General features: G+C 30.5%; 1 protein-coding gene across 1 annotated transcript in view; it reads right to left on the bottom strand.

Moving 5' to 3' along the window:
* Nucleotides 1–18,362, bottom strand: part of LOC140447650 (lysophosphatidylserine lipase ABHD12-like) — a 165,093-nt gene that overhangs the window by 58,103 nt on the left and 88,628 nt on the right. Inside the window, exon 3 of the mRNA XM_072540426.1 lies at nt 11,979–12,281. Within this exon, the coding sequence (XP_072396527.1) occupies nt 11,979–12,281 (303 nt within the window). The remainder of the gene's footprint in view (nt 1–11,978; nt 12,282–18,362) is intronic.

Genomic DNA, 18,362 nt, shown 5'->3' with positions numbered 1-18,362 from the left:
TTCTCTGGTTCCTAGTCCGTTTCTGAACCCAAACTGGCTATCATTCATTCCTTCTTCCAATTTTTTCTTTATAAGACCATGTATTATTTTCAGGAATAATTTGAGAATGTGACTTATTAGTGATATTGTTCTATATTCACTGCAATCTTTAGCGTTTGTATTTTTAGGGATAGCACAAAAGGTGGAGAGTAACCATTGCTGTCCTGTTTTGTATACTGAGTTAAATAAGTCTACTGTAATGTCTAAGGTTTCATCATTTATGCATTTTAAGGTTTCTATAGGAATTTGGACTGGACCTACTGCTTTACCATTTTTGCTGTTTTTTAATGCCGTTTTAATTTCCTCTTTTAATATCTTTAAAACCATATCCGCTTCTACTTCTATCTCCATCTGTTCTGTTATATTGTCTTTGAACAGTTCATTGATGTATTCTGTCCATCTTTTTAATTTGGCGTTAGTATTCAACACAAATTGCCCATTTGCATCTTTCAGTATTCACGGTTTTCTTGTTCTATTGTGAGTTAATTCTTTAATTTTTTTATGTGTGTTAAAGTCCTAGATTTACGTAAATCCTGCATTAACATTGGATAAACCTTAACAACCATTGGTTCTGATTACTTTTAAGTACCAAACTGCCTATATATCAACAGTTTTCCATAATTAGGTATTATAATCCACTAGACATCTTGATTTCATAACCATCTTTACTATTTTTCACAGATCAAAGACATAAAAACGACGATTAACAATATTACGATTCAAATTACTGTACTCTCGTGACGTAATTTCGTGCTTAATGTTCATTGGTTAGTCGGAAGAGGAAACCGTAGTAAGTCTACGAACCGTGGGATTGACCTGCCTTGAGCATGGGATCCTAACCTAAATTTGTTTATGTTTATGAATATTTTTTTCCAATTCGCTTCCAATATATATTTTGTTGTTTTTTGAGATTACGGATATTGTTGTTCAACATCCAGGATTAAGTCATGACAGCTTAATATTTGATCAAAGTTCATTAAGAGTTGGAATCGAAAGAGGTCAAATTTCATAATTATTAATAGGTGACAGTGAATATGCATGCAGACACTATTTGTTTACTGCAGTATTACAGCCAGATATTTATTGATAATTGGCTAAACAAAAAATAGATTATTGGATAGATATATCTTTTTAGGTACTTATCAAAAAAATAGATATAATAGTGCACATGTTACAAATGTTGTCAAAAGGCTATTTGGAACCTGGAAAATATGGTTTCCTTGTCCTCAATGAGGTCTACAAACCAAATTAAATGCATCTCTTGCAATAATAAGTGCTACAGCAGTACTCTACAATATATATGTTTACAGGAAAATAATGATAGTGACAATGATTTTCTAGAAAATACTTATATGCCAGCAAATAGAAATGTTAGTGATGTGGACCAAGGTTTAAATTTTAGGAGACATTTTATTCAACAATGTTTTGAATGATAATGAGAATACATTATTGAATACTTGTATTATGTTAAATATATTCTTCTTTATTTTATTTGTTAAAATGTATTTTTTATATTTTAATTTAAAATAAATAAGGGTTATACTATACTCAACTGACGCAAATATATCTTTACTGAGTTCAATATGTTTCCCTCCTTTTAAATAAGTGTTTATTCCTTTCATAAAACCTTTCCTTATCAAATATAAAATTATTTACACATTTAAAATATTAATTTTCTTTATTTATAAATATATTTATAAAATTTCACAATAAGTAAAGTAAATAAATACCTAATATCAGTAAGCATTATAATTTGAAAGTAACAATTTATAAAACTAAAAAATGAAATAATATTAGACTTTATAAAATAATATAATAATCACTTTGCAATCACCATAATATATATTAAAATCAAAATCACAAAAAAAATATCCACAACTAGCATTTACATTTAGAATTTTTAACAGTGTTCAATATAATACATACCATAAATACATTAAGTACAGATAAGAATAGTTATACTATAAATGATTGTTTTAAAAATCCGTAACTGTCGATTACCATTAACCTTTGAAATAATTGAAACCTTTTTTTGACGAATGTTTTTTATTTGCAATTATAATACCCACTGCCTCATTAGTGGTAGAAGTGTTTGTTAAAATTGTTATTATTGTTACATATTGCTATAATTACATTTAAGATTACTTACAATTTGAAGCACATTGACATATTCTATGAGAACAGCAGGTGTCATATTACAAGTATTACTTGAGACTATTATTAAATTTACAAATAAGATTTCTTAAAATTAACAACATCATACCTACTTACATAACAACTCTGTATTTTCTTATTTTTAACGAGAAAAGCAATGAAGGGAGTCAGATACTTCTGATGTTACTGTAATTAAACTTGCATCAAAGAATATAGACGCTTATAGCGTCTATATTCTTTGCTTGCATGTCCTCCTAACTGGTGGGCCTCCTTTTGTCGTTCGTACAATTATACTATGAATATATAAGAGATTTACCTCTTTCAAATACTTCTGTACCAAGGACAGTCGATGCTTATGTCTATATATATATAATATATATATATATATATATATATATATATATATATATATATATATATATATATATAATTTTCGTAGCTGTTCTGAAGTCCTTAATATATCTACCTCAGGCTGGCAGTTATATCTGCTTGTGATGTACTCCCAAGCAAGCCTTCCTTTTTCATTAAGGAAAAACCGTCTGTCCTTTTATTCTCTACAGTATTATTTTCCTTTACCAGTTGGATTAAAAACACCTTTCCTTTCGTTAAATACACTGCATATTTAGTACAATTTCCGCTCATCTAAAAATCCACGTAATGGAAATTAATCCCCTGGAATGCATATTTTTTATAATATATTACATTCTTCTTCTTCTTCTTTTTTCATCATAACCCTGGATGGGTCTTTGCCTGTCTGGCTATGTCCTTCCATTCAGATCTCTCTTGTGCCCTTCTTCTCCATTGTCTTATGTTCATTGTTTTCAGGTCGTCTTCCACGTCATCCAACCATCTCGTTCTGGGCCTTCCTTTTTTTCGCCTTCCTATGGGCTTCCATTGTAACATTTTCTTTGTTGTTTTTGCATCGTTTTGTCTCTGCACATGTCCCAGCCATGACAGTCTTTGACTTTTCACAAATCTTACAATGTCATAACCTTCATTTAACTCATTAACCTCGTCGTTTCTCCTGATTCTCCATGTGCCATCTTCCTCTTGTACCGGGCCATATACTTTCCTCAGTATTTTTCTCTCGAATGTCCTGAGTTGGGCTTCATCTTTTTTCGTCATTACCCAAGTTTCACATCCATAGGTTACTACGGGTCTAATCAGTGTTCTGTAGATAGTCATTTTGGTTCTTTTGTCTAATAATTTCGATGTCATCAATCTTTTATTAGCATAGTATGTACGATTCCCGCTGGAAATACGTGCATTAATTACGGAGTTCTTCTGATTGATTTCTGTGCCGAGATATGTAAAGGTATCCACTCGTTCGGTAGTATAGTTGTCTATTGTGATATTATTTTCATTGTCAGTTATTCTTTTGACTGTCATATACTTCGTTTTTGCTTCGTTTATTTTGAGACCTCTTTTTCTTGCTTCAGGATCAATTTTTTTGAACACTTCCATTAGTCGTGGCTTATTCCTACTAATGATATCTACATCGTCTGCATATGCAGTAATTTGTACTGATTTGGTGTTTATATGGCCGGTTATATTGGTTTTTCTGATGACTGCCTCAAGAACTAGGTTGAATAGCATGGTTGATAGGGCATCTCCCTGTCTTACTCCCATGTTGATGTTAAATAGAGAAGTCAGTTCTCCATCTACTCTGACTGCGGCTTTTGAACCCTGCTACGTCATTTTTATGAGGCTGATGTATTTCTTAGGTATACCTAGATTACAAACGTCTTCCAGCATTCTGTCTCTATTCACACTATCAAAAGCTTGTTTAAAGTATAATATATTACATACCTTAAAATAATTCATTAAAAATTATTTTTTTTTTAATACACAACATGCCTCTTCTTCAACAAAGCTATATCAAACAACAAAGCAAATATTGCACAACAAAAACTGGACATACCGGCGTTATACTACTTTTTTCTCTACAGTTAAATGCTGAGGCGAGCATCACGGAACTATCGCCACAAAATGGCATCATCACGGGTAGTGTCATAGAATAGCGGTTCGTAACATCGATTCACTACTCTCGATCAATTCGTTTCTGGTCATCATATATTTACTCTAAGCAGGTTTAAATTAAAAACTGCATGAAAAAGAACTAACAAAATATAACAATTAAATGATAAATAAAAAAAAATTACGAATATCTGTCACTAAAAGATTCGATTCGTAACGATTGTTAAAATTAATACAAGTCATTAATAATTCTAGTTTTAAAATAATTTTATATAAATACAAATATTATTTTTAAACATATTATTTAGTTTATATTGTAATTAAATTTACTATCAAATGATATTAATATTATAATTAGCTTATTATGTCTGTCTTTCCCCACCGCCACCAATCCACAAAAACTACTACTAATTTTAATAATATACAGTGTAGGTAAAACTTTATGGTCGGTATGGTAAAATTTACTAGGATATCTAACGCAGATATAAAATCATATTTTCAGCGAACAGACAAAGATAACAATCATATTTCCTCTTGGTCTCCCCTCCATATTTCTTATTGCTGCCCATTGCCCAGTAGTAAGACGATTAGTTCCGATTACTTTCGATTAGTTCCGATCTGAGATCTCTGGTTCCGATCCTAAGAAACTAGAGGTGGGTCGTTGACATTTTTATCGGAACCGTTTTTCGTAAACTGTAACTAGTTGATTGTTTATCAGTAGTTTCAAATAAACTAGTACACAAAACATATTGGCTATTATATTGAAAGAAACTAACGAAGGATATAATTATCATAACTTAAAAAATAAATTAAACAATACAAATAGTACTTACATTTACATGACACATTATTAAATCGCGAATCGTCTAAATTGACATTTAAAAACATACGTTTTTCCACTTTTCTTATGGTTTCTTCTTTTAAAATTAAACCAGATTTTGAACATGTGTTCACAGTGAACAGATTTTGTTACAATACTACAATATTTTATGATTATAGTGGTTAAGTTAGGATATACATGGCGATGGTTTTTCCACCACTGTAATGGACAGTTCCAATCACCGTTCGAAATTTTTTGTGGGTAATATCATCAGACAAATACATGTCGACTTCTTTTATATCTCTAGATACAGGTGTATGTTTAGATGAGTCATGTCTAATAAATTCATCAAAAATACACCATGGACTTAAGTCATCTTTATCAGTTTCTTTTTCTTGTACTGGTTGATTTTCACTAGTACAATCTTCTTTTTTTTTATAGAAGTAACCATCTTCTTAACTCTTTCTTTTGTTTTTTATAACTAGGTATTCTAATTAATGAATGAGTTTCGATTTACGATTGATCTGCATTTTCGATTTCAAATCTTTATTGATAGTTCATCAAAGGATTTATTTATTGTAAATATTCAATTATGAATTATTTTTCTTAGTCAAAATTATTGACCTAGTATAAGAATAATATTTTATTTTCAAAAAATGCGCATTTGTAGAAAATGCAGCTTTTATGGTCCACTTTCTGAATATTGCAATGATTGAAACTTCTCCTGACGCATTTCTGTCCGTTTCGACTACTTCTACTACAAGTACTGACATACTGCCACCGCGACCCAAGCGTCAAAAGGTGATGGATACTTCCATTAATAAAAATATTAGTTTAGAACAAAATAAACAAATAGATATGGATTTAATAAACCTATGCAAAGACTCGTTTTATCCGCTTTTCCATAGTTGAAGAACGAGCTTTTAAAAAGTTTGCAGGGTGGATTCCTGAATATAAACCACCAACAAGAAAAACTTGTTCATTACGTCAGGCTCATTACTTCAGGAATGTTATACCAAAACTAAGCAAATTATTAGATCACAAGTTGTTAAAGAAGTAGAAAATATCTGTATTACTACTGACCTTTGGACATATGAAGTAACTGAGTTACATCGCATTAACAGGACAATATTTAACCGAAAATTTAGAATTTAAAACGATTTTATAAGGCTGTGCCATTTTTCTGGAAACCATAATTTAGAAAAGATAGCTTTTGAAATTAGTGAAATTATTTCACTAATTTCAAATTTCAGTTTCTAAAAAAACACATTTCAAAAAAAGTACCTTATCTTTTGAAAGGCTTTTAAAGTATCAATTACAACATAAAAAAAGTTCCCAAACGGCCAATCCAAGACGTGGAAACTAGGTAGAACTTCACCTATTACATGTTAAAAAGAATGACCGAGTTAGAATAGGCAATCCGTTCCACTTTTGTATTAGTTAATACAGACTTAGACTTGGACCAAATCTAAATAATGAAGACTGGATTATTTGTTTTCAATTTTCCCAAATTTTATGGCCTTAAGAAATAACAAGTACAATGAGTGGCCAAAAATACTTGAAGGGTAGTTCAGTGATTGTTATGGTACGCTGCCTTCAAGAATCTTGCAATAAAATTTTAGCAAACGGTAACCTTACATCCATAGTATCCGACGTAGTACAATTAGTAATATCGGGTTTAGCAAAAAGTATTGTAAATGTGAACACATGTTCAAAATCTGGTTTTAATTTTAAATAAAAGAAGAACACGGTTAACAAGAAGTAAAGTAGAAAAACTTATGTTTTTAAATGTCAATTTAGACGATTCGCGATTTAATAATAATGTGTAATGTAAATGTAAGTATGATTTACTATTTGTATTGTTTAGTTTATTTTTCAAGTTATAATAAATATATCCTTGATTAGTTTCTTTTACTATAATAAATATACACATAAACGATAATAGCCATTAGGTTTGTTTATGTAGGTACTCTCTTACTTGAAACTACTGTTAAACAATCATAGTTATTGTTTACGAAAATCGGTTAAGTTGCGTTAAGAGCGTAGGCGCAAAATTTTAGGCCAATGCTTTTTAAATGTATTCATTTTTTTCGAATCCTAAGAAAAATAACAAATATTTTTGAAAAATTTAAACGCAGAATGAAAGGTGACATTATTGCCGAGGGCCGAAATAAACAAAAAGTTTTTTTGAATGAGATACTTAAAATTCAAAATCACACTAAATTTTCTTTTTTTTCGCCCCTGTAACTTATTAAAATAAACATAATAAAAGTTTTCAGAGACTTTCGGCCCTCGGTAATAATGTATTCTTTCATTCTGCGTTTAAATTTTTCAAAAATGTTTATTGGTTTTCTCAGGATTCGAAAAAAAAAAGAATGTTCACCTCTACTCATTCTTTACCTGTGTTCTACTTTGATTCGGTGCTTTGACTACGCGACATGAGACGTTGCCAAATAATTTCGTATGAAGGTTTTTTATTGTGGTTTGATATTTCAATTTATTATTTTTATTGCGAATAAGGCACAACGTGACTTTAAAATAAGCTTATTTTGATATTTAGATTTCCAATTCGGAAATCGTACTTAAAATACGAAACATTAATAAATTTTATTTACATAAAACGATTTCCGAAGTGGAAATCAAAATGTTAAATTAAACTTATTGAAAAGAAAAATTGTGGCAAATTTAAAATAAAAAACAGTAAGCTGCCATTTAAATCAATTCGCCCAAATTTGATTATCTTAGAATGTTGTTAAAATGCTAAAAAGACAACAGGTCAAATAAAACCAATAAGTTTGGCAATGTTGAACTTCTCCTCTGTTCTTAGTTCCACTAATGCTATTTCGACGATATAATGGGCTGACCTAATATACCTCTCTCTTTTTAAATAGGTGTGTCTCACTCCATCTCACGTAAGATACATACCGACCATAAAGTTTTGTCTACACTGTATATTATAGGGGAAGTGTGCCTATGTTGGACCCCTGCCTATGATGGACCCCCTGCTGTAATTTAAAATATGGTGCGGTTACATGCACATCGCTGGTTGCCGCTTGCGCACGAAGTTTATAGTTTAGTATTTGCAAAGTTTCAGACCCGTGACGGTTATAACAGTTAATTTGTGAAATAAAATTAAAATTTGGTGTTGCTGATCTAATAAAAATTTTTGGTAAGTTATATTTTACTGGTAATATACGTTAAGCTAAGTGTTGCTTTTGTTTTGTATAAAATGACTACACTTTCTTTGTCAAATACTATACTTTGTTTAAGGTTAGAATGGTCAAAACAAAAGTAACAGAAATAAATTGACTGTCTTGTCTATTTGCCTATGATAGACTCCTTTGTCGTTACCTATGACGGGCTAGGGATCCATCATAGGAAAAAGGAAATAAGTTGCTACTTAACGATTAACATAATACATTTTACAGGGATGGATCTTCATAAAAGGCAACAGTGGAATGAGAGTAATATGTAGCAAGCTTTAAAAAGCATATAAGAAAAACTGTGGGGTTTAAAAGCTGGCAGCAAAAACATTTAACGTTCCAAACCGACTTTGAAAAGGCGCTTTAATAAGCAACAAGAAAGTACCAAAGGTGATTTGGGAGGACGAAGACCAATACTTTCCACTGCTATTGAAAAGGAAATTGCTGACCATATTTATCACCATGAAAGCTCGTATTTTTTGGCCTGACCAGTAAACATTTACGAAAACTTGTATACGAAGTAGCTGAAAGAAACAATATTAGCCACAGTTTTAATAAAGAAACCAAGATGGCAGGCTGGAAATGGGTCAGAGGCTTTTTAAAGCGAAATCCTCGAATATCATTACGAACTCCAGAAAATACTTCGTTGACAAAGGCTCAAGCTTTTAATAAACCAAATATATGTGCCTTTTTTACAGTTTTAAACATGGACGAGTCCTGCTTGACAACTGACAGAAAAAGAAAGACGAACTTATGATCGATGCACCTACTGGAAGTATAGCCTTCGCTCAAGAAAAAGGATGGATGACTTTCAACATTTTCTGTCTCTGGCTAAAACATTTTTTAAGGTATTCAAATGCTTCTAAAACCAACTAAGTTTTGTTGTTACTCGATGGTCATGATAGTCATAAAAGTTTTGAAGCTCTCCAGTTTGCAAAAGAAAACGGTAATATTATGTTTTGTTTTCCTGCTCACTGCTCTCATCACATTCAACCCTTGGACGTAGAATTTTTAGACCACTTCAAACTTACTACGGCCAAGAAATTTAATTATGGCTGCGACAGAATCCAGGTAAAACAGTTACAAAATATAAAGGAGTCAGTATCTTTAGTAGAGCATATTTAAAAAGTGCTTTTCCATCAAATGCAATAAATGCATTTAAAAAGACCGAAATAGAACCGTTCAATCCAGATGTCTTCGAGGATTGGCAATTTTTGCCGTCTATAACAGCAGATAGAGAAAATTATGAACAAAACCCACTACCAGGATGTTCTGACGAGAACTCACTACCTTAACATCGGAACCAAAATGTTTCTTCGATTAAAGGTTTATCAAAAATCAACATCATCGTGAGTCCTTAACATCTCGGTCGAAGATATTTGTCCTCCTCCTTTAGCTGGAGTATCTGAAGTAACTCAGAAAAGGGGTAGAAAACGGGGTAAACAGGATATTTAAATTCAACGCCAGAAATTGATGATATAAAACAAAAAATTGCAAAAAAAGAAGCAAAAAAAAAGAAAACAAGACTCAAGAAAAGTGAAACGGCAAGTTCGTGTTTCAACTACAAATAGTTCTGAAGACGATTGTGAATCTTGTTTTAAAGAAGACGACTCGGACGATGCAGCTTGCATTTACTGTAACGAACTATTTTCGCATTCACGATCCAAAGAAAGATGGATTCGTTGTCAAGTATGTAAGAATTGGTGTCACAATAAAAGTACAGATTTAAATCCTGGACGTAAACAATTTGTGCGTAAATTGTGCATGAAACTTTTTTCTTAAAAATACCTATTTGTAATATTATTTATCGTTTAGAATATCTTTTAGTTTAATAAAATAATTTGATATTTACTTATTTTATACAAAATGCAACGGGTCCATCATGGGCGTATCAAAGGGTCCATCATGAGCGCATATATGCCCATGTTGGACCCTTAACAGGATTTTAGTAAACTATGCATAACTTTCGTCATCTTAATTTTTATCAAAATTTGAAACATTTGCATATTATACAAATAACAAGACGTTATGTGGTCATATTTAAAGCTTGCTAAGTAAATAATTAAAATGATTATGGAGCTTTTTCCTTAAGGGGTCCATCATAGGCACATTTCCCCTACATCATAATATGTCACTGATTTATTATAAAGAAATATTTGTTAAAAATATATTTTTTATTTAATAAAGAATAAAATTGTTTATAAAGAAATAAAGGCTTTGGTAAATTTATAAAATTATATTTATTGTCTTTAAATATGATTTATACATAGTGTGTATCTTAAATACTACATAATAAAACCGCTTCGTTGTTCCTTTTCGTACAGGTATCGTAGTAACGATACAGGCATTTCTTTCTTTATTTTCGCATTTCTTATTTTTTCAATAACTAGATTTCTTTGGCATTTTTTATCTTAATTATATCTTCACATAAACTTTATTGTTATTCAACTTACTATACTAACCTAAAATGTTTGTTAACAAAACACTAAAAAAAAATGTCTGAGCAACGGACAAAGTTTTGCAATAAAATTGTTAGTTTTTTATATTTATAAAATTAAATAAATATTAAGTATTTGAAATAATAAAAAAATTTATGAACATTTGAAGATGGGGTTTTAAATTTTTCTACTGTTAAATGAAAATAATGTGCATATATTAATCAAATATGATCAGGAGTGGCAAACTTGAAACTATAGCTTATTTGTAGTATACCGTTTTACTTCTAATATATTTTCAACAAAAGTATATTATCAAGTGTAAGTAAATATACTTTATTAAGACCACGTCTTAACTTGCAAAGATTTAAACGCCTATGTAGGAAATCTATCAATACCCAGAGTAGTTGCGACCAAGCAAATGATAATGAGACAGAACTCAGACAATTTATACACTTTATAATTCTAATATTGTTTTGAAACACTCAACCACAATAGACTAATATAGCAAACATTACATTTTATTACTTGGGATACAACACAAGTTATAAATATGATGTAGACAATAATATACATAAATTCAAAACGATATGTAATGCAATCAATAGAACAATATATTACATAATATAAAATACAAAAAATAAATTTTATAAAATTATGGCCGTAACTTTACTTATGTACTCTGATATGGGATTTTTAAGAAAAGTTAAAGGCTGCACAAAAAGATATCTAATAAGAAAGGAAGTTAATGTCTACGCTGTAAACCACAAAAGAGCTCATTGTAAAGATAAATGAAGAGAACATATAGGATGGTAAACGAAAGACTATCCAAAAAAATACTGAATTACAATCCAAAAGGTAAGGGGAGTAGAAAGGTGTCGAAAAAAGGTCATAGTGCCAATTTCAAGACGAAATAAGCAAGAAGAGAAAAGCTAGCAAATTCTACCAAAAACTGAATAAAAACACAAAAGAGTTAAAACTGAGAATAAAAATGTGCAAAAGTAAAATAGATGATACTGATGAGTTAATAGTCTAAATAATAACAAGTCAGTCGTTTATAACAGAGTGTGCTGTCAAACGGCCATAAATAGAAAGAATGTCAAAAAATGAACCAAGACTTAGATACATAGAACAAGCTACTGAAGATTCACAATATAACCAACTAGACAAACAAAGCAAATAAAAAGTCGACATATAAGAACTGCTTAGTATAGAAGGAAGTGACTACTAAAATAATAAATAAAATAAGAGAAATAGGGTGAGTAATAATAATAAAATATGTTACTGAATAAAACCTATAAAAAAATAATAATAATGCATGTAAAATGTTGTACCAAAATGACATCTTACCTCTATAGTCAAAAGTAACTACGTGGAATCGTTTCCTTAATATCTTGTATAATTCAATTCTATGGTCTAATAGTCTACTTCCAGTATTACCGTGAAAGTATATTATAGTATCTGTACTATCTAGAAGGGCATTTTTAAATATACTATCATTGGATTGTTTCCCATGATTTGGATTTTCCTCAATTTTTAAAATGTGCCACACTCCTAACGTAACGTTATCATCAGTTTTGAGGTAAATGTTTCTTGACAAGGGTAAATTATATTTTTGTGGGTTGGCAAGATCAGCTTTAGAAGGTACATTTACTGCAAATAATACATAATTTAGAAATTATATCTTACAATACTATGTGACAAAAACAAATAGAAAACACAAAACAGTAAAAAATCTTTTCTATAAAGGCCGTCTGTAGCTAGCATGAATGAATAAGGTTTTTTTTTTCTTCTTTTGAAGCAGTCTCTTCTACACTGGCCTTAATCAGCTAAATTGATTTATTATACATCTGGCATTAACTATTATACAAGTCTGCGAGGCTCAGGCAAATCTGTTATATAATATAAGATCTCCACGGAAGCTTAGATTATTGTTATATTCTTATTCTCTTATTCTTATATTATATTTAAACACCCGAGAGATCCTTCATTTGACACACTCAGGGATTAAGGCTGAATCAAAACTTTTAATAAAAACAGTAAGTTTTGCCTGCTGTCGTACTATGCTGAGGGGTGACCTTAATGGCTAAAAAAAGAAAAAAATGAAACAAATCTACAGTTAATGACATAGCTGTAGCCACTGGGTCACGTTCTACGTTAATCCTTATGTTTTTATTTGTTAATTTTTTTTTTTTTTTTCACCCCTATCCTATTGTACTATACATATATTCATAGGACATTCCCTATTATCATGTAGAACGAGCTGTCAGTCTGTCTTGCGCGAAGTCTTTCTCTATTATAATACTTCCCAACGGTATCGAGACCATGGACATATAATACAAATATACTGAACGGTTACAATACAGGACCGTTCTCCCAGTACGACAGAGAAAACTGACGCAAAGCGGTCCCTGCGTCTCTTCTAATGGGCCGGGTTTATCGACCAAGTGGCCTTCCCATTGGTCCTTTAGGTCACTTGGTCAATAAACCCGATACGTTAGAAAGAGATGCAGGGACTACTTTGTGTCAGTTTTCTCTGTCACGCTTTGAGAACGGGGTTGTATTTCAGCGCTTAACCTATTAGTATTAAAAAATAAAGTCCATAGTTCAAACAGGATTGGCTTTACCTCTTTCGTTACTCGCGAGCCGTCACTGGTTTTATATCGAAATACTGCTTTGATTTACAAAATATATTAACTACATTGTCATAAGAGATTTAGCCATGAAAAAAAATCAAGGTATAAAAATTTGATATGCAATTTGTGGAAAGCTGTTGTTGGGATTTTTGTTGTTCATGGGACAAACACATAAAAAATAGTATTTACTATTTTTAACTATTTTCTTGACGAGTATTCTTAAGTTAAAGTTAAGTACTTTAAAATGTATAAAATATGTCTTAATTGTCAATATGAATGAGTCAGATAAAATAAAATTATTAGAAGAATTTTTTTTAAATTTTTTTAATTTATTAATATTTTGTATTGGTTATGCAAAGTTATAATAAATGCCAGGACAGTGATGAGCTCAGATCTTGAATAACAAAACAACAGATTACATTACTGCTTAAGAATGTTAAGCATGTAAGAATAAAGTCAAAATATGTTTCGATAAAAGTAAAAGCAAGACTAAAAACTTATATTATTAACAGTCACTGATGTAAGTGAAATGCGATAAGTAGAAATTCAAATAAAAGATCAGAATAGATAGTGTTGTAGAGATGTAAGAAAAAATAGGGAAATAAAACTATAAATATATCATTTACATTTTAGTCATCTTACATTTACATAACAATTAATTTTTTTTATATAATAGTTTCAAAGTGAGAGCATAAAGATTGATAATTAATGACCATAATGGATATGTAAATATAATATCAATAGAAAAAATAAGTTATAATTAAGGAAAAAGGTGTTATAAAAATATCTTAAAACATCTCTGGAATCTGGCAGAAAAACAAGGTTTTAGTGGAAAGGATCATGCATGGACGCTATATATATATATATATATATATATATATATATATATATATATATATATATATATATATATATATATATATATATATATAATAAGGCAAAACAAATCATTAGAATAAATCAAACCGGCATATCTGTGTTTCGTGCATCTTCAGAAGGCATTTGACAGAGTCAAATTAAAGGACATTATTCACTTATTGTACCTATGGGCATAATCAAAACGATCGAAAATATATACCAAAACAACACAATAAAAGTAAAAGTACAAGAAGAAATAATCTAACTAGAGTTAAAGTCCGTAAAATAGTTTCGAAACACAATTCAGATTTCTGCTTTAATCTGAACCTTCTGTAAATGCAAGGTATAACAGACGTTGATAAAGATGTTAATAGAGACATGGGGAATCTAAAATTTGCATTCCACGACATGTCTCCTCAACTAAGCAGAAATCGTTAGCGAATTGGTTTCTTGTACTCATACAGAGTAGATTCGAATAAAATGAAAAAGACAGTAAAGATTCCATTTCACGTACAAATCGTCTATGTATCTGTTTATACGTATTTCGCTTTAATAAAGCTCATCAGAACAGTTATTCATAGGCGTTCTCAACGTGAAAAATAGATCTTTTCTGTCTTTGGGAAGCAACGATAAAATGACTTCGAAACGGACGCAATAGCGACATCTGATATTAAATCCGTAAAATAGTTTCGAAACACAATTCAGATTTCTGCTTTAATCTGAACCTTCTATAAATGCAAGGTATAACAGACGTTGATAAAGATGTTAGATTCCCCATGTCTCTATTAACATCGTTATCAACGTCTGTTATACCTTGCATTTATATAAGGTTGAGATTAAAGCAGAAATCTGAATTGTGTTTTGAAACTATTTTACGGATTTAATATCAGATGTCGCTATTGCGTCCGTTTCGAAGCCATTTTATCGTTGCTTCCCAAAGACAGAAAAGATCTATTTTTCACGTTGAGAACGCCTATGAATAACTGTTCTGATGAGCTTTATTAAAGCGAAATACGTATAAACAGATACATAGACGATTTGTACGTGAAATGGAATCTTTACTGTCTTTTTCATTTCCTGAGTTCTTTATTGTTCAACCTAATCATTGATGAAATAATAAAAAAAGTAAGCACTAAAAAAGAATACCAAATGAGAGAAAAACACCTTAAAATAATCTGCTATGTAGGCGACGTAATACTACTCTCTCACAGTAAAGATGATTGACAGCTTTGATAAAGCATACGCTGTCTGTCGTTAATATAATTGCCAGAAAATTAAAAATGTTAATGTCTTCAAAAATGACAAAATGCATGGTTATAACAGCAAATTTACTAAGATGTAAATTGGAGCTGGAAGGTCAGATAATAGAACAATTGATGTAGTTTAAATATCTATACTCCACACTATCTAGCTACGGAAAGTTCCAAACAGAAGAGGAAGATCAAGTGAATAGAGCAAACAAAGCCGCAGGTTGCGTCAATGAAACAATATAGAGATGCTTGGCACAGAGGGGGTAAAAAGAATATTAGAAACACTAGAGATGAAGACACTATGGGACAGAGCTAGAATTACAGATATACGACGTAGATATAAGGAGGAGAACATCAAAGACTGGGTAAAAAATAGAAGGATAGAATTAAACGATCATATAAGCCAAATGACATTAAACAGAGTAGTAAAGACGGCAAGACACGGTTCCCAAATTGGAAGACCATCAGTAGAAAGACCACGAAATAGACGGTAAAAGAAATCATATTTTAATGTAAATTATATAAAGTATCTTTAACTATTTATGTATATATTTAATTAATACCATAGGACACCACGGCCTCTTCAACAAAAAAATAGTTATATAATTTATTTATTACAAGTATACATATAAATACTGATAAACAAACCGGACACTCTGAAATATTTCATATTGGTCTTCATAAGTTTACATAATTTTTTGTTATTAAAAATTTTTCTGATCATTTTCTGTAAATTAATCATTTGAAGTAAGAGTTTATTACTATCTACGTATGCCCAATTTTAATTTAGCTGCTGATATTCCCTTTCAAACACGTTTGTGGTTATCAATTTTTGAGCGATAAAAATGCAAATCGACTGCTGCGATTGTTTTTCCAATAATTGTTGCTTTGAGTGAGGATAAACGTGATTAACGGTATGTCTCTCGTACATTTAATATGTTTTTACTGCTATTATGAATGCATTTAATCAATTATAGATAGATAAAATGTGGAGGACAAAACTGGCGTTGACAGTTTGTTATGATCAACAAATGAGTGATTGAAATTCAACTGTCATTCCTGATATTATTCCAGATCATTAAGCTAGTTAAATTGCCCCACGTCTTTCCATAATATTACTCTAAAGTATTTGTATAGTTTATGTAACAGTTTAGGTTTAAATTTAAAAAGTACCATATTTTTGTTGGTTATCAGATTGTTAATGTTCCACTCCATCTAAATGTACAACCTTCTTTTTAAATTCCTTACACCATTGTTTGACTTTTTTTAAATCATAAGCTTCCGACACCAAATTGATTAAGTACTCGCTTACACCTTATTTATTTTCAAATTCAATCTCACGTGCTTTAATAGCTCATTTTACTTTTCATTACCGGCTCTCACAACAATGGTCTATAATTTTCTACTCCCTTTCCTCTTTTCGAACTACAATTAATATTGCCAATTTTATCAGCAATTTTTTTACAATATTTTAATCCCGACACTTACAGCTTTAATCGCTATTACAATATACCCCACTATAACTTCCTCCCTATCGTCCATTACTTTAAGATTTCATAACTGGTCTAGTTAGGCCACTCTTCTTCAAATTCTTTTTCCATCACTTCATTATCTCTTACAAACTTTTATCTTTCAGTGCTTAAATATCGTCTACTAAAGCGATCACCGTATTAGGAATTGAGTATGACTGCACAATGGCATAACAGAACTACCAGTATTCCATCTGATTAGGACATTAGGAAGTTAGTGACTAAAAATAAATTTGGTATGAATTTTCGGAAAAATGATATAAATCCAAGAAATTACCTTAATTGATGCTGATTATTTGGGAAAGGAAATTTTTTACTGACTCAATCTTATGTTTACTTGGTGAAATTGTATTAAATGAAATTTCATATCCCAAGTAGGTAATTTTTATCATTAAAAATTTTGATTTTGACTCTTTACAGTTACACCATAATCTTCTAACACTTGCAATACTTTATTTAACAGTTCCAGACCTTCCTCAACACTTTTTGAGGGAATCAAGATATCATCCAAATACGGAGTAATACTGTTTTGTTTAAACAGTTCAAATATTTCGTTCATCATTTATTGAAATACAGTCGGTTCATTAGATAATCCAAAGGGACAGCGTAAATATTCCTAATGTCCTTGACTAGTAACGAATGCTGTGTATTTGATTGAGTTATCTGCCATAGAAATTTGATGATATCCTGCTGTCCAAGGACGTAAAATATTTATAATTTTATAAGCTGTCAATTATTTATTCAATTATCGACATTGTTAGAGGTATCTTTTTTGAAATATTTTTACATGACTATAATCTACCACCAGACGTTTTTGACCATCTTTTTCATCAATAAGAAAAGAAGGGCTTGCGAAAGATGAATTACTCTTTCGAATAATATTTACATCCAATAATTCTTGTATCGTTCCTTGTAAAATTTCTTTGTCAGCTGCAGGTGTTCTGTAGGGACGAAACTTAACTACATCTGAACTTGTAATATAGATTCTCATAACAACAGAATGCAATTTATTTAGAGCTTTAAAATTTGTATAAAAACAGTCCTCATGATTTAGCAAAATATTTTCCAACATCATTTTCTCGTGTGTAGATATATTTCCTGTAGTTATTTCTTTATCTAAGTCTTTCTTATATTTAAATGTTAAACTATTATCTATCCTATAATACATAATATTTACATCTTCTGTAAAATTTCGTAGTATTAGAAGGTCATTACCCAATCAACCCAATCTTTATCCATGACATACAACATAATATTTAATTCTACAAAATCGATTTTTATTTTAGCAAATACATAATATTCAACTGATAAAGAGTTTCTCAAAAATCTGGAAAGTTTTACATCTTCAGTTAATGATTTTATTTCTAATTTAAACTTATCTGCCAATTCTTTTGAAATTAGCGAATAATCGCTGCCAAAATCAATGAATGCAGTATGGCTGTGATCATTTAAGAAAATAAT

This window comes from Diabrotica undecimpunctata, chromosome 8 (genome assembly GCF_040954645.1).
Source record: "Diabrotica undecimpunctata isolate CICGRU chromosome 8, icDiaUnde3, whole genome shotgun sequence".
Lineage (NCBI taxonomy): Eukaryota > Metazoa > Arthropoda > Insecta > Coleoptera > Chrysomelidae > Diabrotica > Diabrotica undecimpunctata.
The sequence above is the reverse complement of the archived record's forward strand: the minus strand, read 5'-3'. Positions and strand labels throughout refer to the sequence as shown.